Source organism: Elgaria multicarinata, chromosome 8 (genome assembly GCF_023053635.1).
Source record: "Elgaria multicarinata webbii isolate HBS135686 ecotype San Diego chromosome 8, rElgMul1.1.pri, whole genome shotgun sequence".
Lineage (NCBI taxonomy): Eukaryota > Metazoa > Chordata > Lepidosauria > Squamata > Anguidae > Elgaria > Elgaria multicarinata.
The window spans coordinates 7,532,670-7,554,415 of record NC_086178.1 but is presented as its reverse complement, the minus strand read 5'-3'; the positions used below and the strand labels follow the sequence as shown (position 1 = coordinate 7,554,415).

Below are 21,746 nucleotides of genomic sequence, written 5' to 3'. Positions count from 1 at the left end.
CTGTCATAGGATTTTTAAGGACTCTCCCTAAAAAGGCAGGGTAGAAATAAAACGCAAATCAATAAATGGGCATTGCCAACTTATCATAAAGAGCTGTTGTAAGGACTGAAATAAAATATATGAGATACTTTAAACACACTTGAAGCACTATATAAATGCTAACAGTTGGCCTTTACGTATAGCTTTTGGCTGTCCAAAGCGCTTCACATAAATTATCTTGCTGTAATCCTTACAACAATCATGTAAGGTAGGCCAGTATTATGATCCCCATATTGCAGATGCAGGGGCTGAAGCTGAGAAAGAGAGCAGCTTACCTTCGGCCACCTACTGAGTTCAAGGCAGAGGAGAAATTCACACCAAGACTTCCTGACTTGTAGCTCAGACTCTTAGCCCTTATGCTAAATCAGCTCTCTCTTATTTTTGTTTGTTCGTTTGTTTTATTATTTACAAACTAGAGCTCCGGATATTTGTGTGGTGTTCATCTGGTCCTGTTTGTATTGTAGATGTCCCGGATGTACACGATTCCATTGTACGAGGACCTCTGCACTGGCACCCTGAAGTCCTTTGCCTTAGAAGTTTTCTACCAGACCCAAAACCAGCTGCACCCTAACTTGCGGAAAACCATTCAGCAGATCTTGACCCAGGGCTTGAACCCGTTGCTTGGCATGGACACAACAGCTGTTGCTGCGGACGCCCCGGCTGCGGGGCTTGAGGACAACCCCCCCGAAGCTGCACATGGTGCCATTTCTCTCAGGGACGTAAATGTGTCTGCTTAGCTCACCAGCTCATGCCGGGTGTTTGAAGCTGGAGGGGCAGACAGGAAGGGGCGATGTTAACAAAGGGCTGCCGCCTTATCCTTCGTGCCACTGCCGGGGGACTGGATTTCTTGATTTCTCCCTACACACACACGCCCAAATGTGCCTTCAGGTGCCTGTCGCATTGGCACGGCCAGATATCAGGGATGTATCTCCTCCTAGCTGCAAGCAGGAACTGTTACGGGATGGATCTTTTGACTAGCTGCATCATGAATGTGAATTCCAGGGTGACTTTCGTTCTCCCGCTGCAAATGGAAAGAGTTCTGTTCCAGGCACTTGGCAGATGTTTTGCCCTCCGGGCAAAGACGAAATCACCACTGGCTGCACCCTGTCGAGGCAGTAGGGGATGATCAGGATCATGGAGATTTGAAGGTGAGACCGTGCTCTGCAAAGGACATGGCCATTGTCAAAACAAAGGAAGCGGGTTGGTGGGGGGTCACCTGTTCTGTTTTGTGCTCTTTACTGTGTGATTCAGGAGGTGGAGGATCTTGAATAATGAAGAATCTCTTTCAAGCAGTGCCTGGAATTCGTCAAGGTGGCTAGGTCTCGGAGGTTAGGAGAATTGGGGAGGATTCCGTATCCTCTGTCAGTTCTGTTCTGCCATGCCTTTCTCCTTTGCAAGACGTTTGATGGCAAAACCCTGCTAATTTGCAAAGGGGCGCAGGGCCAGGTTCTTCAGCTCTGTTGCAAATCGAGGCCTCCACCTTCATTAGTGCCTGGGAAGCAGCTCTGAAAAGAGGTAGGGTGATTTGGGTCCGTCTCTTCTTGCGAATTAGTACATGTATTGGCAAACATGGGCACAATCCACCAGTAGCTTTCCACGTGTGCTATTGTGGAATTTCTGCCCATTTTTAAAGAGGCCAGCATAAGAGAATCTCCTGGTGGATTGCGTTTCTGGTCTCTCGGTGCTGCCCAAAAAACATGGGATGAAGGACGGGCCTGACCTTTTTATTTCGGAAATGTCTACTTTATGCCCGGATAGGTTTGCGCCTTGCTGAAGACATTTTTTAAGTCTCTCTCTGGTTGAGAAAATGACTGTTAGGTTTGAAAGCCTGCTTCTTCCAAGCCTGGCCCTTGTGTTCAGTGCTATGCTGCTCACCAACAGTGTGCACCAACTATGATGTTCACAGAAGCTGTTCCTCACTGACCCTTAGGCAAAAAGAGAGAGGGACTTTGCAGTGCTTTTCTGGTGCAGAGGCAGCCAGCTTACTTGGCCTCAATCAAAATGAATGAAGGGGCATTGGTGCACCTTTTAGAAAACAACTAAAGGCAGACAAAAGAGGGCGAGGTCAGGCTTTTCTGCCGTGGGAGCGACTGAGTTTTTAAAGTCTCTCTGAGGGCAGGTTGCAACAGCCAGAGAGCTGAAGATCGATCAAATAGGTCTACAAAGGGGTTGCAAAGAAGATCTACCTGTTTACCTATCGAGTGATAGATGGGCTGAAGGGCCGCTTTACACTTTGTGGCCAGGCGGGATCCGCCGATGCGAACGCCAGTAATTCTGCAGAGCGTAGAGGAAGACTTTTGTCCCCGTGCACTTGGGAACATGCGGTGGATTTGCACCTGGGAGCTGCAGTTCGTGGCTCCTTGACAAGTGTTCCCTGCACGTTTGGACACACACGGCTCCCCTTTCACGTGTTTTACCTGGCTGCAGCACAAAGCAGTGAGAAAGCAGCTGAATGTAGTATCCTCAACATTCAAAAGTAACATTAGCTAATGTTACCTACTCTGGGGAAAGATGGCAGCTGCATCATGTCCAGGACAGGCAGGGTTGAGGAATCTCAGGCTACACGTGGCCATATAAAAAGAGAATTTGCAACTGCATGCAGGTGGAGGTGCCTCCTGCTAATATACTCCCCCCCCCTTAGCCATTCCCTGACTTTAAATTTATTTTAGTTTCATATCAGTCTTCGCTTCAGGGATAAAGCAATAATGAAGTTGAGCCTCAGAAAGATGCTTCATCAGTTTCAGCAAGTTCTGCTGTCCTTCACAACAGGGATTAATTTTATTTAATTATGGGGTTATGGTGGGTTTCACGCACAGCCCCCCTCCCCACCTGTAACATTGCAAACGATTGCCCCCCCTCTTGGTATGCAGCACCTTCGACACCAGTTCCAGCCTGGCTGAGACCAGCAACCACTAGCCTCGGCCTCCTGCCGCCTTAGGCCTCTGTTTTATTGCATTTTTATTTTTCCAAGAGAATGTACGTAACCCTAATGGGAATTCCTTTAAAATGTACATTGATGCCTTACAATAACATGACTGATAAATGTTGAATTAAACTAAACTTTGTGACTTTCTGAGCCTTTTGTCTTGTCTTTTCCGCGCTGCACCATCCCCGCTGGCCTCATTCTCACCGTCCCTTTGCCATGGCTCCCAAGTCTGTATTAGGGCAGGAGAATACGGATGCAGGATACTCGGTAGTTTTGCAGAAGGCAGAAGACAAAATTGCTGCTCCACGTCACTCCAGGTCCAGAACTAACCAAGAGCAGTTTTTAAAGCAGGCGGAACACACAGTAACAGATGGGGAGCCATAGGATTGCACATCTGGTTCAAATTTATTCTGCCAGTTCCCTCTTACCCATGAGGTACTGGTTCCTCTCTATTCGGCCCTGGTTAGGCCTCATCTAGAGTATTGCGTCCAGTTCTGGGCTCCACAATTCAAGAAGGACGCAGACAAGCTGGAGAGTGTTCAGAGGAGAGCAACCAGGATGATCAGGGGTCTGGAAACAAAGCCCTATGAAGAGAGACTGAAAGAACTGGGCATGTTTACCTTGGAGAAGAGACGATAGAGGGGAGACATGATAGCACTCTTCAAATACTTGAAAGGTTGTCACACAGAGGAGGGCTAGGATCTCTTCTCGATCCTCCCAGAGTGCAGGACACGGAATAACAGGCTCAAGTTAAAGGAAGCCAGATTCCTGCTGGACATCAGGAAAAACTTCCTGACTGTTAGAGAAGTACGACAATGGAATCAATTACTTAGGAAGGTGGTGGGCTCTCCCACACTAGAGGCCTTCAAGAGGCAGCCGGACAACCATCTGTCAGGGAAGCTTTAGGGTGGATTCCTGCATTGAGCAGGGGGTTGGACTCAATGGCCTTGTAGGCCCCTTCCAACTCTGCTATTCTAGGATTCTATGATTTGAAAGCAGGATTTCAGGAAACTTCCATTGTTAAGAAGGAACCTCATTAGTTTGGAGGTGCAATTCTATATCCCCTTGCAGTCTCATAACTGTACTTTAAATATTCGGAGTGCTGTGCCTTCTTTTTTGTCTTTGGCACTTTTTTAATTCCCCCAGACGTTTTGAACAACCTTGCATTTTTATTTTTAAATCAGATTTTAAGGTCTGGGCTGGGAATTTTTCCACTGCGTAAGGGGAAAATTTAGGAAAATTAATTAATCAGACTCCCTTACTTCTTGGGTTGGGTTTAGAGAGATGTGATTTGTTTTGTGGTTCAAGAAAGTACTGAGTCATGCACATATACAGCACAGTTACTTTATAAATAGACGCTTATAGATTATACTTTAAAACATTTATTAAGAGAAAGCGGATGATATCATGGAACTTGCTGACACAGGTTAAAATATAAAAAGAAAAGAAGGCCTACATTCTGCTCGCTGTAGAGCAGCCTTCCTCAACCTGGGGCGCTCCAGATGTGTTTGACTACAACTCCCAGAATGCCCCAGCCAGCTGGCTGGGGCATTCTGGGAGATGCAGTCCAACACATCTGGAGCGCCCCAGGTTGAGGAAGGCTGCTGTTGAGGTTACCCCTGCCAGGGAGGGTCACGCCCAGTCTCCTTTCTTGTAAAATTTTGCCCTTGAGCATGATATGTGATGCGATTGCTTACTGCACTCTGATTGGCTACTGTACTTTTAATCCCACCTCTTCATATTTATTCACGTTGCTGACATCTTGTTTACTGCTACAGCTCTTCAAAAACTTTCCAACTTGTTCTCTGTGGTTTTACCCAGCGTGAGGCCCTTATGAACCTTTTTGAGCGATAAAACTTTCTTGTAATGTTGTTTCCCCAGGTCAACCTGCCTGCCATTAATAGGCCGAGAACAAACCCTGGCTCAGAAAGCAGCCTTTTTAGCTATAAGCCTCTAATATGACTACTGCCTTAAATATACCTTTTTGCGTTAGTAATTTAAATTTGTCAATAACCGATGGGGAACATTCTAGGACTTGCTGACAACCTAAAAATTAACCAAACCCTGAGCCTGATCAGAAGACCACTTAAACCACAGTGGTTAAGGCTTTTTTGTTAACAAAAACACACATTATTATTATATTTGTATCCCGCCTTTGGCCCAATACTGGGCCTCAAGGCAGCCTTACAAAATTTAAAACATTAAACATTTAAAATACATGGCAATTTTAAAAGTACTTTGCAGACGGAGGCCCAGATTATTTGCCAAAGGCCTGCTGGAACAAAGACGTTTTTGCCTGCTTCCGAAAGCACATCAAGGAAAGAGCCAGTCTAGCATCCTTGGGAAGAGAGTTCCAGAGCACTGGAGCAGCCACCGAGAAGGCCTTCTTCCGTGGGAGAGCCCACAACCTCCCTAGGTAACTGATTCCATTGTCGTACTGTGTGAACAGAGTGCTGGACTAGATGGAGCCTCAGTCCGATCCAGCAGTGTTGCAAAATGTCTAAGAGAAGCCATGAAATTCTTAAGATAACCGAAATCAAGTAAAAGTAGCCCCAGGGAACAGTGAATACTGAAGTAGCGTAGAGGCTACTGTGTCTCTGCTAGAAACCTGGAATGAAAAGGGTTATAAGGTGTCAAGAGAAAAAGCCCAATTGTGCCAAAAAGAAGTTGTGTTTTGGGGCAACAAGTTAACCAAAAGGACTCGGACTTTGGGGCGTGAAAGGGTGCAAGCTATTCAACAAATGCCCCGCTCAGAGAACCCCAAAGCCCTGACAGCTTTCCTAGGACTTACTGGTTTCTGCAGGCTGTGGATTCCAGATTATCGGGGGAAAGCTAAGCCTTTATATGAGTCCCTTACCAAAGAAAATATCAGTAGCTGGAGATGGAATAACGAAAGGAAAAGGGTGCTTATGTTCTTAACTGGGGAGACCAGGGTTCAAAACCCCACTCAGCCCTGAAGCTCAGTTGCCTTGGACCAGTTACTGTCCCTCTGGCTAACCTACCTCACACCTGAGCTTCGTGGAAGAAAGGCAGAATATAAATAGAACCATTAATAATAACAACGGCCAATTTAACTATTTGTACCAGCCACTCACAACCGAACTGACCTTATAATTTATCTTAGCTAGTGAGATGTCTGTTTAAAAACTGGCCTATTTTGCCGAAGAAAATAATCATAATGGAGACAAACGACAGGAAATCAATCACAGAAGTGGAAGCGAAACGTTGGGATTAAAGGCAATTTGAGGGCCAAATTTGGATTACATTTGGCAGTTTGAGTCCTAAATTTTGCTACAGGCAGCGACAGAGTTAAGGCTGCTAATAAAAACCCATCAGCCAGAATTACTAATCCTTCTCATGTCTTGCACTCTTTGCCAGAATTTGCTCTTATATTTAAATAAATAAATAAATAAATAAATAAATACGCGTGCGTTAAAACGCCTCCCCCCTCCCCCGCTGCGCTTTACCAATATCAAAATAGATCCTATCTAACTTTCTTGGAACCTGGAGGATGATTTTGCTTAAAGTGGGGGGGGGGGGGGGGGAGAAGAGGAATGGAGTGGGAAAGTTCCCAAAGGCATGCTGGGACATGTAGTTCCTTTCTGCCAGCAATGGATGCCGGGTACCCGGTGACCCGTTGCTACCAACGCATGATGGGAACGGTAGTTTCCTCGGCTACAAAGGTGGCGCCCTGGAGATGCACGTCTAAGGTCCCCACGCGCGCACATACCCGTGTTTATTAGGCGGCATAAAGGGGTTTTGCCATTGGTGGTGGCTGCGTCGTGTGCTGCGGACCTTCCTTGGGGTTGGCTGGAGAGAGAGGAGATCCTGGCTGCAATCTTGATGAAAGGTGGGACCGGTGGGGAGGGATGGATGGTTGCGCAAGGGCTTGGATGCGGGAGGTGGGGTGGGCTGGCATTGGGTGGGTGGCTAGCTGGGGGGCTTTGTTTGCTAGAGGATGGGGCGGTGGAGGAAGCTGATGCCAGGCAGGGCCTTTCTGGGCATGGCTTTAGGGTGCTGCTGCTGGGTTGGGGATTAGGATTGGTTTCGCAGGGACCTGAAATTTTGCTCTCCCAAGAGGTAGGGCTGAGATGCTTTTCAAAGCCAGGAGTTGGCGAGGATGGGCTGATCAACAGCTGTTGGGCACGAGAAATTAAAGAAAGCCTCCATGCTTCGTGGCCCTGTACTACTGAGTGCTAGATTTGGGGGAGTGGTGGTGGGGAATCGAACAGCCTGACCGAGCTGTTGACTACCTGCTTGTGACTTCCTGAAAGACAACTTGCTGGCCGTTGTTGGAGGCAGGGTACTGGGCTGGAGAGGCCTCTGGCCTGATTTGGCGGCGTTTGTGCTTGGAATAGCTTCAAACTGGGAAGTTTCTCCATTCGGGCAGCCTTCCCCAACCTGGAGCCCTCCGGATGTGGATGGGGCATGCTGGGAGTTGTAGTCCAACAGATCAGAAGGCACCAGGTGGAGGAAAGGTGGCTTAGGGTGATGAGTAGCGATGTGGGGAACGAGGGCTCCTGCGCTTTTGATGGGTGTTTTGGCCAGTGTGGCTTGCATTCAGGGGATTGCTGCTTTTGTTTGTAAAAATAAACATCTGGTACCTAGAATGGAGTGCCTTGGAGCATGTATAGAGTGTCTTTCCTTTGCGCAAGTGGAGCATGTATAGAGTGGCTTTCCTTTGGGCAAGTGGAGCATGTATAGAGTGTTTTTCCTTTGCGCAAGTGGAGCATGTATAGAGTGTTTTTCCTTTGGGCAAGTGGAGCATGTATAGAGTGTTTTTCCTTCGGGCAAGTGGAGCATGTATAGAGTGTTTTTCCTTCGGGCAAGTGGAGCATGTATAGAGTGTTTTTCCTTTGGGCAAGTGGAATATGTATAGAGTGCCCTTGGCTCGTGCTCACTCACGGTGGCTGTGGGCCCCCCGTGGATGTGACACTGGGACTGAGGTGAGATTTGAGGCAGCCATTCTGGCCTACCAGTTCACAGCGGCAGACATGGCTCAACTCTTGACAAACGCACCTTGTGGGGCCTGTCTCCTGACACATTTCGATTGAGTGAGTGGTTCAGCTCCGTGTGCCTGTGCATTCATTGGCGCTGCTTCCTTCAGCTGTGCTACACCAGAGGTGGGGAGAAAGTAAATGGGATCTCCTGGTAGATAGATCTCTGGGTGATTTGTGTTAGACCCACAATAATTTCTGACTCGCAATTGTTAGCAGCAGCAACAGAATGACCCTTACTTAGGCTGACCATGTGAAAAGGAGGACAGGGCACCAATATCTTTAACAGTTGTATAGAAAAGAGCCAGTGTGGTGTAGTGGCTAAGGTGTTGGACTGGGAGTCCGGAGATCCGGGTTCCAGTCCCCACTTGGCCATGGAAAGCCACTGGGTGACTTTGGGCCAGTCACAGCCTCTCAGACCAACCTACCTCACAGGGTTGTTGTTATGAGGATAAAATGGAGAGGAGGAGGAAGATGTACACTGCCTTGGGTTCATTGGAGGGGGGAAAAGGCGGGATCTAAATGCAATAATAAATAAATAAATTAAATAAAAGGAATTTCAGCAGGTGTCATTTGTATACATGCAGCACCTGCTGAAATTCCCTCTTCATCACAAAAGGTAAAGCTGCGGAAGCCCTGCCCTAGAGTGACTAGATACAAAAGAGGGCAGGGCCCCTGCAGCTTTACCTGTTGTGATAAAGAAGGGATTTCACCAGGAGCTGCAGGCATACAAATGACACCTGCTCAAATTCCCTTTTCTCTACAACTATTAAAGATACAGGAACCCTGTCCTCCTTTCCATATGGTCACCCTACCTTACTCCACCCTAAATTATACTGCTGAAATGAAGAAAACTTAGGGTAACCAGGAGTGGATTTTTCATGTTAATCACTATGGTTTTTATTTGAATGTGGTTTTTATGTTCTCAACATTTTATAAACCCTGAAAGGTGGTATAGAAATACAATAAATAAGTAAATGTCCGGCATTGCCCCAGCTTTCTTTTTCAGGTTTTGGATTGTTTGTTGGTTTTAAATCAAGTTACTAGCCCTTATGGGTGGAAGGGTATCTTTATTTTTTCAATTTTTAAAAAAGATAACCTATCTTTGGGCCTCAACATGTTCCTGAAGGCAACTCACAAGAATATTTTATTTATTCATTCATTTCATTTCTATACCGCCCAATAGTTGAAGCTCTCTGGGTGGTTCACAAACTCTAAAATCATAAAGTACAGCTTAAAGTATAAAATATGAAATTTAAACCACAATATAAAAGTACAACCAGAATAAAACTGAGCAGAGATTTAAAATTCAGATTTAAAACAGCAGAGTTAAACGACAAGGATGGTAAAATGCTAAAATACTGGGAAAATAAAAAGGTCTTAAATTGGTGCTGGGAAAAGTACAACTTAGGTGCTGGACAAACCTCTCTTGGGAGCTCATTCCACAACCAAGGTGCCACAGCAGAAAAGGCCCTCCTCCTGGTAGCCACCTGCCTCACTTCCTTTGGCAGGGGCTCACGGAGAAGGACCCCTGAAAATGATCTTAGGGTCTGGGCAAGTACATATGGGAGGAGGTGATCCTTCAGATAACCTGATCCCAAGCTGTTTAGCGCTTTGAATGTTAATACCAGCACTTTGAATTGGGCCTGGAGTATGCTTATATACTAAAGTATGCTTATCTCTTTCTTCAACTGAAAAGGCTTTCAGAACAGCTGACAAATCAGTAAAAGTGTGTCAGTCCTTACAATCAGGTTTATAGACAAAACATCAATTGAAAACAACATCTAACCCATAAAACAAACTGAAACCAAACAATTGAGCTAAGTTTTAGCAACAAAATATTAAAGTCACAAAACGGGGTGGGGGAAGATCAAGTTGCTGAATCAATTGTCCAGATGCCTTAACCGGCCTGCACGGCTTCATGCCTCTGACGTTCACATGATGTAACGTAAGGGGAAAAAAATACATCATTTATATCGGGGCAGAAATTGGGGTTATCCAATGCAGAATTTTGTTTCCGTTTTGTTTTAAAAGCCCAGAGTATACATAACTGTTCCTCCCTCTTCTGGTTGTCTCCGGTTTTCTCAACGCAGAGTGGCGTTCCTTCGCACCTCTTCTCTGATTTAGGCATGCAATCTACTTGCAGGATCGCCAGGAGGGAGCTGTGATGTCTGAACAAGATTGCAGCTGAAGGTGAAGGAACGAGCGAGAGCAAGAGAGCGGACAGGCATGATCCGTGGTTTGCACGTTCCTATACACCAGGGGGAGGAAGAGTGTCCTGTAAGTGCTCTTGAATATGGCTGCAGGAAAGCACCAGCTTGTGCCGTGACTGGACATCACAGTAGGGCGTGAAATGTTGTCACAACCTTAAGCAATGTGCTGGAGTCTTTGATCTCTCTTCCTCCTTAAGAATCTGAGAGGAGCCCTGCAGAAGCAGGCCAGAGGCCCATCCAGTTCAGTATTCCTTTCCCCACAACATTAACCAGCCAGTTACTGTAGGGCCCTTCAAGCGTTTTCCTGTTAGATGCTGCCAATGTAATGTGAACGATGCCTTGTTGAGGCATGTGATGTGGTGGCTTCTTTCTGGTGGGTAGTTATTGCTCGGATACGTTTTCTTTGCCCTAATTGTTTTTATGGTTGTTTTGCAATCGTAAAACCATTAGCCGGATAATAAGGCCAGGTACGCCATCAGATAAGGTAAGAGGAGGGAGTTTCCACCTTGTACATGCAAGAGACATGGGCTGAGAAGACATTCTTGAAAGACAGGATGAAATGGGAGAAAGAATTCTCGTGTCACAAACGCGCCTGTAACATGCCAGGGCATTTGTTTGATGTTGGAGTCATTTGTCTTGGTAAGTTGGAGCGTGTTCAGAGGAGGGCAACGAAGATGATCAGGGGTCTGGAAACAAAGCCCTATGAAGAGAGACTGAAAGAACTGGGCATGTTTAGCCTGGAGAAGAGAAGATTGAGGGGAGACATGGTAGCGCTCTTCAAATACTTAAAAGGTTGTCACACAGAGGAGGGCCAGGATCTCTTCTCAATCCTCTCAGAGTGCAGGACACGGAATAACGGGCTCAAGTTACAGGAAGCCGGATTCCGGCTGGACATCAGGAAAAGCTCCCTGACTGTTAGAGCAGTATGACAATGGAACCCATGACCTAGGAAGGTCGTGGGCTCTCCCACACTAGAGGCATTCAAGAGGCACCTGTACAGCCCTCTGTCAGGCATGCTTTAAGGTAGATTCCTGCAATGAGCAGGGGGTTGGACTCGATGGCCTTGTAGGCCCCTTCCAACTCTACTATTCTATGATTCTGTAAAGTTAGAAATTCAACATTGGTATCTAGACATAAGTTGATTTAGAATAGACATGAATCCAGTTTAATGGATGCCAAGTGAATGTAGCAAAAACAATCTGAACATGTTGAATAGCCTCAAAAGAATATATAAAGGGGATTCCGAACACATGAAACTGGGAGTTCTCTCAAGGAGAACTTACCTCCGTCTTTTAATTTCCTGTAGGAAGAGGCTGGTAAGGTTCCTGCTGTCTTATCATTGCACTATTATTTTTGCTCTGCTTAGGAGCCTTGACTTGAGATGCTGCTGAATGTATTAAGTGTTTGAATCTACGCATGTGAAAGCTTTGTAGTCATTATGCAGATATTTTTATAGTAGATACAAAAGAGCAATTATGTCTGAGATGGTGATTTCTGGAAATGAAAGTTCTATATGACCTACATCTAAAGTAAAGCATTCAATTTTACTCTTAAGGTGGCATCTGGTTTGGGGAGGAATTAAAATACCTGCGGTCAATTAGGTAGGCCAAGGTTGCTTACATACTGGTAACGTATTTTGAATAAACCTCTGAACCAGGACATATACCACAATAGAACTTCTTTTTATCTAACCCACATCTCCCACCAAACACTTTTATGACCTCGAATTCTTGCATTATTAAAAGTTTCTTTTCTGTTCATCTCTTCTTTACTGTCCTCCCTGTGCGTGTGCCTCCTTATAACTATGAGGATCTTAATTTCTCCTCCTGCCATATTAATTCCCCAGTGTTTTGCAGGTTTAAACTGAAGACCTGCAGTCTCTGAGTTAGCTGCAAGTACTTCATCTTTTGTAGAAGATGCTGAGTGATAAGGCACTGTCGGATGTCAAGGGAGATCTTTACAAGGACCTTGCGTTTCCGGCTAATGACGACTCCCTCTTTTTTAACTACTCAACTCCACTGGCTCATTTCCGAGGGGAGATTTGCTGGCTGAGACCTCAGGTTCGTTTTCGATGTTTTGGCAAAATCCTACGACCTCAATGACTAGTGAGTAGCCAAAGACACTTTTCATCCGTCACCCAATAATCGTAATAATCCCAGGATAAAAACAGGCGTAAGATGGCCTTAAGAGCCATCTCCGTTGGGATCTTCGCGATGTGAAGCTGGGTTCTCATTGATAGCTGCAAATAAGATCCTGGATCAGTCTTGTTCCTGTTCAGCTGGGCTCTGCCACCTCTCTCCTCTTTTATATTTAATGTGGCATAGATGTGTTTATAGTACTATATAAGGTGCCAGAAGGCACACAACTACTCCAAACACCAATAAAAAGTGATAATGATCAAATAACCCATTTATTTACAATTTGTAAAGATATGTAAAACAAACTGATGTGTCTCAAGGTGGTTAACAATCACGATGTTGGATACTATAATAATCAATAATATATACCATACATGAAAGAGTACAATTATAATATAGTCCAACAATATTACAGACTTATATAACACTTAGCACCTGAGACAATCACATCAGAATAATATATATACACAAATAGGGTTTCTTCTCATTTGCTATTCTTTTCAGCGTTGTCAATGCATTGAATGACAGGAATTTGCAATTAAACTTCCCGTTTTCGCTGTTCCAGCTTCTTCGGACTCAACGCGGCTCCATTATTTGTTTTAGTCTTGGACAGACCGCGAGCAGCAGCTGAAAAGAATAGAAAATGAGAAGAAACCCTATTTGTGTATATATATTATTATGATGTGATTGTCTCAGGTGCTAAGTGTTATGTAAGTCTGTAATATTGTTGGACTATATTATAATTGTACTCTTTCATGTATGGTGTATATTATTGGTTATTATAGTATCCAACATCGTGATTGTTAACCACCTTGAGACACATCAGTTTGTTTTACATATCTTTACAAATTGTAAACAAATAGGTTATTTGATAATTATCACTTTTTATTGGTGTTTGGAGTAGTTGTGTGCCTTCTGGCACCTTATATAGTACTAATTAATAGCTACTGCTTTCTATTACTTGTATAGATGTGTTTATACACACACGCCTCACAAAGATTCATAAACAGTTGAGACGTTGCTCTGGAGAACGGAGGTTGGGGGGGACGGGACGGGACGGGATGGGAGATGTGTTGTTGATCCAACATGGGGGCTGGCATCAAGGGTCGGCGTGGTTGGGCACCTGCTGAGGGCCTACACCCCAGCAGGGTCCCTTGAGCAAGAGCCCCCAGGATCTGCTCTGCCTCTTCCCCATTGCAACCTGCTGCTTCATCTGCTTCTTGCTCTGGCTCAGACCACAGAGGAGTAGCATCAGATGCCCCATGGCCTTGTTCCCTGGCTCTTTGCCTGCCAAGCAAGCAAGTGGTAGCCACGATGAAAGGAAAGGGATGTTGGAAGTTAACTCTTCTCAAAGATAAGCAGAGTTAGAAGCATCTCTCAGCAGGAATGCAGCAAAGACTCAAAATAAGGCTCAGATACTTTGTTAAGATAAAACAAAGCCTTTACTGGCATAGGAACTTGATTGAATAAATTAGTTACAGCATCACACGTATACTCACAACGATCATATCAGATACACAGCAGTAGCAGTAAAGATGGGGTAATAAAAAATCTACAGTACACAGCCATATATACAGGGCAAAAACTGTACAGTCATCCCAGCCACTAATTGACTAATTGAATAATCATCTCATGCCAATAATTCAATAATTGCATTGTCCAGCTGTGGCCTTGACATTTAGAAAGCATTTCTTCATATTTCTTCATGTCTTCTGCCAGTAGGTTTTTCTAAAGCACAGGAATAAAGTAAAACAGATCCATTCCAGGATCCAACAAGGGAGCCAGAGCAACTGGTGACAATGGCGGTCAGAAGTCAGAGGCCCTGAGAGAGGGGGCCCGTGGAAGGTGTTGCAGTGGGTTACATGGCGAGGAGTATAGTGAGTGTCCAGTCATGGTCATGTAGGCCACGGCTATGGAAATGGACATGGACATGGCTGTGGAAACTCTCTATACTCCTCGCCATTTAACCCACTACAGGAGTCTTGCCCCCAAGGGCTCTCAAAAAGCTGGAGCCGGCACTGACGTCACAGATACCAGCCAATGAGTGCCTACCACAACAGACTTTTCTCCCAGCATACTGCAAACTTGCAGTAGTGTTTTCCCTGCCAGCTGTGACATTCCACCAACTCAAGTAGTGCTAGTGGAGCTCAGCCGAACTCTTCCGTTGCACAAGCGGTTGACCCGTTACTCTTGTGCAAGATCCCATATGCCATGGATGGATACGACGTGATGTTTCCTTTTCCCAGTTTCGCTTTTCTTTTCCCCCCCTCCAGGAGATTTGTTCGACACCTCGCTTATTTTCAGATAATCAGTATGAGTGGCAAGTCAAGCAAGGGATGCTGGGGGATTGCTGGTTCCTCTGCGCTTGTGCGGCTTTACAGAAGAGTAAATACCTGTTGGCCAAGGTACGGGAAGGCACCGTGATGTGTTTTTATTTTTTGCGTCGCAGCCAAACCCTTTCTCCTCGTCAGGACCAGGTCCCTATTGTGTGTTTGGGTGGCATCAAGCCTATTATTATTATTTATTTATTATTTATTTATTAATTACATTTCTATACCGCCCAATAGCTGGCGCTCTCTGGGCGGTTCACAAAAAACCGCCCAGAGAGCTCTACGTCAACTCTCTGTTGTTGGAGGACCATCAGTGTCGCTGTCACTGCCAATTTCACACTGAAATAGATATGTATGTCAGTGATACGAATGTATTCTCTCACATATGTATTGCGTCCAGTTCTGGGCTCCACACTTCAAGAAGGACGCAGACAAGCTGGAGCGTGTTCAGAGGAGGGCAACCAGGATGATCAGGGGTCTGGAAACAAAGCCCTATGAGGAGAGACTGAAAGAACTGGGCATGTTTAGCCTGGAGAAGAGAAGATGGAGGGGAGACATGACAGTACTCTTCAAATACTTGAAAGGTTGTCCCACAGAGGAGGGCCAGGATCTCTTCTCGATCCTCCCAGAGTGCAGGACACGGAATAACGGGCTCAAGATAAAGGAAGCCAGATTCCAGCTGGACATCAGGAAAAACTTCCTGACTCTTAGAGCAGTGCGACAATGGAATCAGTTACCTAGGGAGGTTGTGGGCTCTCCCACACTAGAGGCCTTCAAGAGACAGCTGGACAACCCTCTGTCAGGGATGCTTTAGGGTGGATTCCTGCATTGAGCAGGGGGTTGGACTCGATGGCCTTGTAGGCCCCTTCCAACTCTGCTATTCTATGATTCTCCTAGAGTTGGAAGACCTAAAGACGGTTGTGCATGTGCTGGCAACTTCGAGGCTTGACTTCTGCAATGCGCTCTACATAGGGCTACCTTTGCGCCTAGTCTGGAAACTAGTGCAAAATATGGCAGCCAGGTTGGTCACCGGTACACCCAGGGGTGACCACATTACACCAACTTTAACATCACTTCGCTGGCTGCCAATTAGTTTCCGGAAGAAGTATAAAGTGTTGGTTATCACCTTTAAAGCCCTACATGGTTTGGGTCCAGGTTACCTGTGGGATAGCCTTCTCCTATACACTCAGGTCCTCTGGGAAGAATTTACTCCAGTCAGTGAAAACTAGGCTGGCAACGGTTTCCCAGAGGACCTTTTCTTCTGCCGCCTCCAGACTGTGGAATGGCCTGCCGGAGGAGATTCGTCAGCTTAATGCTCTCTCTAAGACAGCCATAAAGACTAGTCTCTTCCGGCAGACCTACCCAGATGAATGTTAAAGCTAAGACTTTTAAGCTGTTGTGATTGTTATTTTAATATTGTATTGGTTTTATATGCTCTTTTAACCAGTTTTATGTATTATACTGTATTTAATGTTCCCCGCCTCAATCCAGAGGGAGAGTTGGGGAATAAATAAATATTATTTATTTATTTATTCATTTAATAAATGACTCTGGGCCCCCCAATTATGGAATGATCTCCCCGACGAGGCTCGCCTGGCGCCAACATTGTTATCTTTTCGGCGCCAGGTCAAGACTTTTCTCTTCTCCCAGGCATTTTAACAGCATTTAACAACGTTAAGTTTGTTTTTAATGGACCCCAGAATTGTTGTTTTTCAAATGGATACTGTTGTTTTTATACTGTTGTCTTTTATGTTTTTGATGATTTTTAAATTTTGTGTACTTTTTAATGTTTACCATTTTTAACTGTTGTAAAGCGCCCAGACAGCTTCGGCTGTGTGGCGGTATATAAATGTAATAAATAAATAAATAAATAAATAAATTAAATTTTCCTTCAAGCTCTTACTTGCAGTTTAGAAGGGCCTGGTTCTTGTTCCTTTATTCAGAAACGGCAGGAAGAAAAAGAGTCCTGGGACGCTACACCGCCCAGTCGCAGGGCCACAGGCGTGGAACGTCCGACCATCTGCCTGCTTTATTTATTTTATTACATGTATATACCGCCCCACAGCCGAAGCTCTTTGACTCCCTTCGGTTTGTGCTGACTCTCCGCTCTTCTGCCTTCGCAGGTGATCCCTCCGGGTCAACCCAGCTGGAGAGACGAGAAATACAGAGGCGGTTTCACTTGCCGGGTTTGGCAGTTTGGACACTGGGTGGAGGTCACCATAGATGACCGCTTGCCTTGCCTTGCCGGCAAACTCTGCTTCTCCCAGTGCCAGACCGAAGATGTCTTTTGGCTCCCGCTGCTGGAAAAAGCCTATGCCAAGTGCGTGAAGGGGGGTGGCGTGCACCTAGTTTGAGTGCTGTGCTGCTTTCGGAGCGCGCTTGCTGGGTTTTCTTTGCGACCAACCTTCTCGGAGCCCTCCAGGTTTTGGGGGGAACGCGGCTGCCAGGGTTCCTGACCGTTGGCCAGGCTGCCTGGGGCCGAGGGGAGTTAAAATCCCAGACTATCTGAAGGGCACCAGCTTTGGGCAAGTGCTGTTATGATACCCTAACCCTGTCCTCCCCGTACGTATCTAGGGTGCATGGATCTTACGAGCAGCTCTGGGCAGGCCAGGTTGCAGACGCTCTCGTGGACCTGACTGGTGGCCTAGCGGAAAGGTGGGCCTTAAAAGACCTGGGCCGAAGCACGGAAAGGGAACGGGCCAGCAAAGTTCTGGAGAAGGCCGTATTTAGGCGGCTGATGAACCTGAAGGAGAAATGCGTGATGAGCTGCTCCGTCTTCAGCTCACGGCAAGGTAAGCGATGTGCGGTCCTGATGACCGTGCGCTATCTCCAGTATAGCAGAGGCAGTATGCCCATGGGCACCAGTTGCTGGGGAGCATGGGCGGGAGGGTGCTGTGGCATGTCCTGCTTGTGGGTTTCCCGTGGGAAGCTGGTGGGCCCCTGTGTGAGCAGAATGCTGGGCTAGATGGAGCCTGGCCTGATCCAGCATCAGGGCGCTTCTTAGGTTCCTAAGAGAAGAATTCTGCAGGGCTTATTCAGTCTCCGCTTGCTGCCGTGCAAGCAGACTCTGGGCTGGCCTTCCAGTGGCTCCGTTCAGAAGACACCTTAAACTAGGGCTGTGCACGGACCCCCCCCCCCGATCCGCCCGCGTCAATCTGCCTATGGTCTGCTTCGCTCCAGGTAAGGCCCCCCTCCCTCCTCCCCCCTTACTTTGCTCCGTTGCGGTCCGGCTGCTTCTTCAACTGAGCCGCAGCCTGGTCTTCCGGTTTGAGTCCTTGGGCTCAGTTGAAGCCGCTGCCGGAACGTGACGGACTCAGGTAAGACTCCTCCCCTCTGCCCCCTTACCTGGCTCTGCCGCCGTCGCCGCACAGACTGCAGTGGCGGCGCCAGGTAAGGCCCCCCTCCCTCCTCCTCCCTTACCTGGCTTCGTCATGGTCCGGTGGCTGCTTCAACTGTTTGAGCCTCAGTTGAAGCTGCAACAGAGGCAGGTAAGGCCCCCCTCTCTCCTCCCCCCTTACCTTGCTCCGTTGCGGTCCAGCTGTTTCTTCAACTGAGCCGCAGCCTGGTCTTCCGGTTTGAGTCCTTGGGCTCAGTTGAAGCTGCTGCCGGAACGTGACGGACTCAGGTAAGACCCCTCCCCTCTGCCCCCTTACCTGGCTCTGCTGCCGTCGCCGCACGGACTGCAGCAGTGCCAGGTAAGCCCCCACTTACCTTTTCTTCGTAGCTCCGGATCGAGGCGAAGGAACTGCTTGGTCTCGATCCTCTTCACCTTGATCCACAGCCCCCCTGACCCGCTTCGTCTCCGCCTTTGTTGGAGGTGAATTAGGCCGCCTCGCTATTGCTTCTACGCTCCGAAGCGAAGCGGAGCACAGACCTACCTTAAACCACGGCTTTAACCACAGTGAATAAGGCTTTTCTGTGGTTTAAGGTGTCTTCTGAATGGAGCCACTGTCTGGCACCACAGATAAAGCTGCTCGTCTCTTCATCCAACCCCTCTCTCGTCTTTCTGTACTTGCTTGATCCTGTTCGAGAGGACTCCCTCCTCGGGTTGAGCGTGCCTGTCAAGCTCCGTTTCGACCAGCTTTTAAATTTTCCAATCAATTTGGTTGCTTATTTATTTATTAAAACATTTATATCCCACCCTATAACACAAGGATCTCAGGGTGGCGTACAGAGAAAACCATACATATCAGAACAATAAATATAGAGTTCTAAAACGAATTAAACCATTAATATGTTAAAGCCAATATGAATTTTTAAAACTGTAAAATCCAATTAAAACAAGACAGTGTGCGGGCTGGTGGATTCAGCCCTCAAAGGCTTTGTTAAAAAGCCATGTCTTACCCTAGCGCTGAAATGAAGCCAGTGCCTGCACCAATCGGGCCTCCAGGGGGAGGGCATTCCACAGCCGGGGTGCCACAACAGGGAAGGCCCTCTCCCGTGTCCCACCATAGCGTATATCTCACATTGCTTCATCAATTCTTGCCCATACGTCTGATTGTTTTATTTGTACTGTTCAATTGTGCAATCATTTTTGTGTTAAAATACTTAGATTTGGGGGCGGGGAGTGTGTTTCATGCCCAAAGCCTGTGGCAACCACGTGGCAACAATAAGCGGTACCGTGAAACCTCCGTGGATGGTTTTTTCCCCCTGAGGTAATTTGTCCATTTTTGTCTTCGTTGCCCCCGCATCCCATTGAAAGCAATCGGCTTTCTCTTGTGCACAGAGAAGATGCGATAATCCTTCCCCTGTGGGCATGGGTGTGGAACTGAATGCTGTATTTATTTATTTATCACATTTTTATACTGCCCAATAGCTGAAGCTCTCTGGGCGGTTCACAAAAATGAAAACCATTAAGAACATAATAAAACATCCAACAATCTAAAAACCCAAATACAAAATACAATATAAAAACCACAGCCAGGATACAACCGCACAGCAGAAATTGATATAGGATTAAAATACAGAATTAAAACAGCGAAGTTCAAATTTAGGTGGTAAAATACTGAGAAAATAAAAAGGTCTTCAGCTGGCGACGAAAAGAAACAGTGTAAGCACCAGGCGGACCTCTCTGGGGAGCTCGTTCCACAGCCCGGGTGCCACAGCGGAGAAAGCCCTCCTCCTAGTAGTCACCTGCCTCACTTCCTTTGGCAGGGGCTCGCAGAGAAGAACCCCTGAAAATGATCTTAAAGTCTGGGCAGGTACATATGGGAGGAAGCGTTCCTTCAAATAACCTGGCCCCAAGCCGTTTAGGGCTTTGTATGTTAGTACCAGCGCTTTGAATCGGGCCCAGACCTGGACTGGCAGCCAATGAAGTTGTAAAAGGACTGGCGCAATGTGATCTCGCCAGCCAGTCCCTGTTAGTAACCGGGCTGCCCTGTTTTGTACTAGTTGAAGTTTCCAGACCGTTTTCAAAGGCAGCCCCACATATAACGCATTGCAGTAATCCAAACGAGAGGTTATCAGAGCATGGATAACTGTAGCTAGGCTATCTCCGTCCAGATAAGGGTGCAATTGGTATATCAGCTGAAGCTGATAAAGGGTGCTCTTTGCCACTGAGTTCACCTGTGCCTCAAGTGACAGTTCTGGATCCAAGAACACCCCCAAACTACGGACCCGATCCTTTAGGGAGAGTGCAACCCCGTCCAGGACAGGGCAAACATCACCTCGCCGGACAGATGAACCACCCGCTAACAGTACCCCCGTCTTGTCTGGATTGAGTCTCAGTTTGTTAGCCCTCATCCAGTCCATTACCGTGCCCAGGCACTGGTTCAGAACAGCCACTGCCTCACCTGGTTTTGATGAAAAGGAGAGGTAGAGCTGGGTATCATCCGCATATTGCTGTATGTGTTTTTTCCTACGGCGCTTTGCCTTTTCTGCATGCCAGGAACCAGCGAACTGGGGGAATTCCACGCCTTCATCGTGGTCGACATGCAGGACCTTTCCAAAGTGTCCATGAAGGAGATTGTCCTGCTGAGGATACGCAACCCCTGGGGGAGACGCTGCTGGAAGGGGCCTTGGAGGGAGGGGTGAGTGGCTTGCCTCTGAGTAGCCGGATCCTGAGGGATGAATATACGCGTCCGTATGCGCCCTGCGCGTGGGGCGATTCCTGTTTGGCTGTACCAGATGCCAGGTACAAATTGGAACTCTTCCCGGTCTGTCGCCACAACAGAAAGCAGGTTGCTTATTCAGTGAGGAAGATCCAAACGTATTGGCGGAGAAGGTGGGATCCTTCGTTGATGCTCTGCCTCTCTCTTTCAAAGACCACAAAGGGGGCTAGATATTGACTCACAAAATGGCCACTCAGTGCTGGACAGTGCATAGAGAATAGCCCCGCAGTTTGCTGCCGGCCTCTGTGCCTAACTTCATCCTTGGCTTTTGGCTTCTTGGCCCGTTAAGGCCGGCAACGGTTGCCCGTTGCCATAGGGGCAAAGTAAACATGACAGGAGAGGCCTGTGAAGAGGTTCTGCCTCAGGCCTGCTATTGGCCCACGGCGCCCTCAGACGCCATTTTGATGTCCATTTTGATGTCAACGCCCCGGACGTAACATTGCTTTGGAGCATTTCCGATGCCCCATTTTAATTTCCCCACCGTGCCCCGGAGGATGCTGAGAGGGCATTGTGGGAGGGAGATTACAATGATGGCGCCATGCTGCCTGGCAGGGATCATAGCGCTGCCCTCTGGTGGTCCGCTGTCACCACCAGGTAAGCCCTCTGGGAGCCACCAATCCCTCTCACGCCTGCCGCTGTGCCTGAGAGACTGAAAGAACTGGGCATGTTTAGCCTGAAGATGAGAAGATTGAGGGGAGACATGAGAGCACTCTTCAAATACTTAAAAGGTTGTCACACAGAGGAGGGCCAGGATCTCTTCTCGATCCTCCCAGAGTGCAGGACACGGAATAAAGGGCTCAAGTTAAAGGAAGCCAGATTCCAGCTGGACATCAGGAAAAACTTCCTGACTGTTAGAGCAGTACGACAATGGAATCAGTTACCTAAGGAGGTTGTGGGCTCTCCCACCCTAGGGCCTTCAAGAGGCAGCTGGACAACCATCTGTCAGGGATGCTTTCGGGTGGATTCCTGCATTGAGCAGGGGGTTGGACTCGA

At 47.1% G+C, this 21,746-nt stretch overlaps 2 protein-coding genes across 3 annotated transcripts in view; both read left to right on the top strand.

Moving 5' to 3' along the window:
* Positions 1–3,115, top strand: part of RNPEPL1 (arginyl aminopeptidase like 1) — a 41,278-nt gene extending 38,163 nt beyond the window's left edge. The window contains exon 12 of the mRNA XM_063131820.1: positions 504–3,115. Within this exon, the coding sequence (XP_062987890.1) occupies positions 504–776 (273 nt within the window). The 3' untranslated portion in view covers positions 777–3,115. The remainder of the gene's footprint in view (positions 1–503) is intronic.
* Positions 3,116–6,785: 3,670 nt separating this feature from the next.
* CAPN10 (calpain 10) overlaps positions 6,786–21,746 on the top strand; it is a 32,433-nt gene continuing 17,472 nt past the window's right edge. The window contains exons 1-7 of one of the 2 annotated variants that reach the window (XM_063131813.1): positions 6,786–6,815; positions 10,109–10,242; positions 12,032–12,235; positions 14,587–14,718; positions 16,767–16,963; positions 17,218–17,435; positions 20,531–20,672. In XM_063131813.1, coding sequence (XP_062987883.1) covers positions 12,092–12,235; positions 14,587–14,718; positions 16,767–16,963; positions 17,218–17,435; positions 20,531–20,672 — 833 coding nt within the window. In that variant the 5' untranslated portion in view covers positions 6,786–6,815; positions 10,109–10,242; positions 12,032–12,091. Of the gene's footprint in view, positions 6,816–10,108; positions 10,243–12,031; positions 12,236–14,586; positions 14,719–16,766; positions 16,964–17,217; positions 17,436–20,530; positions 20,673–21,746 lie in introns of those variants that run through there. The other variant, XM_063131814.1, reaches the window with a different exon arrangement.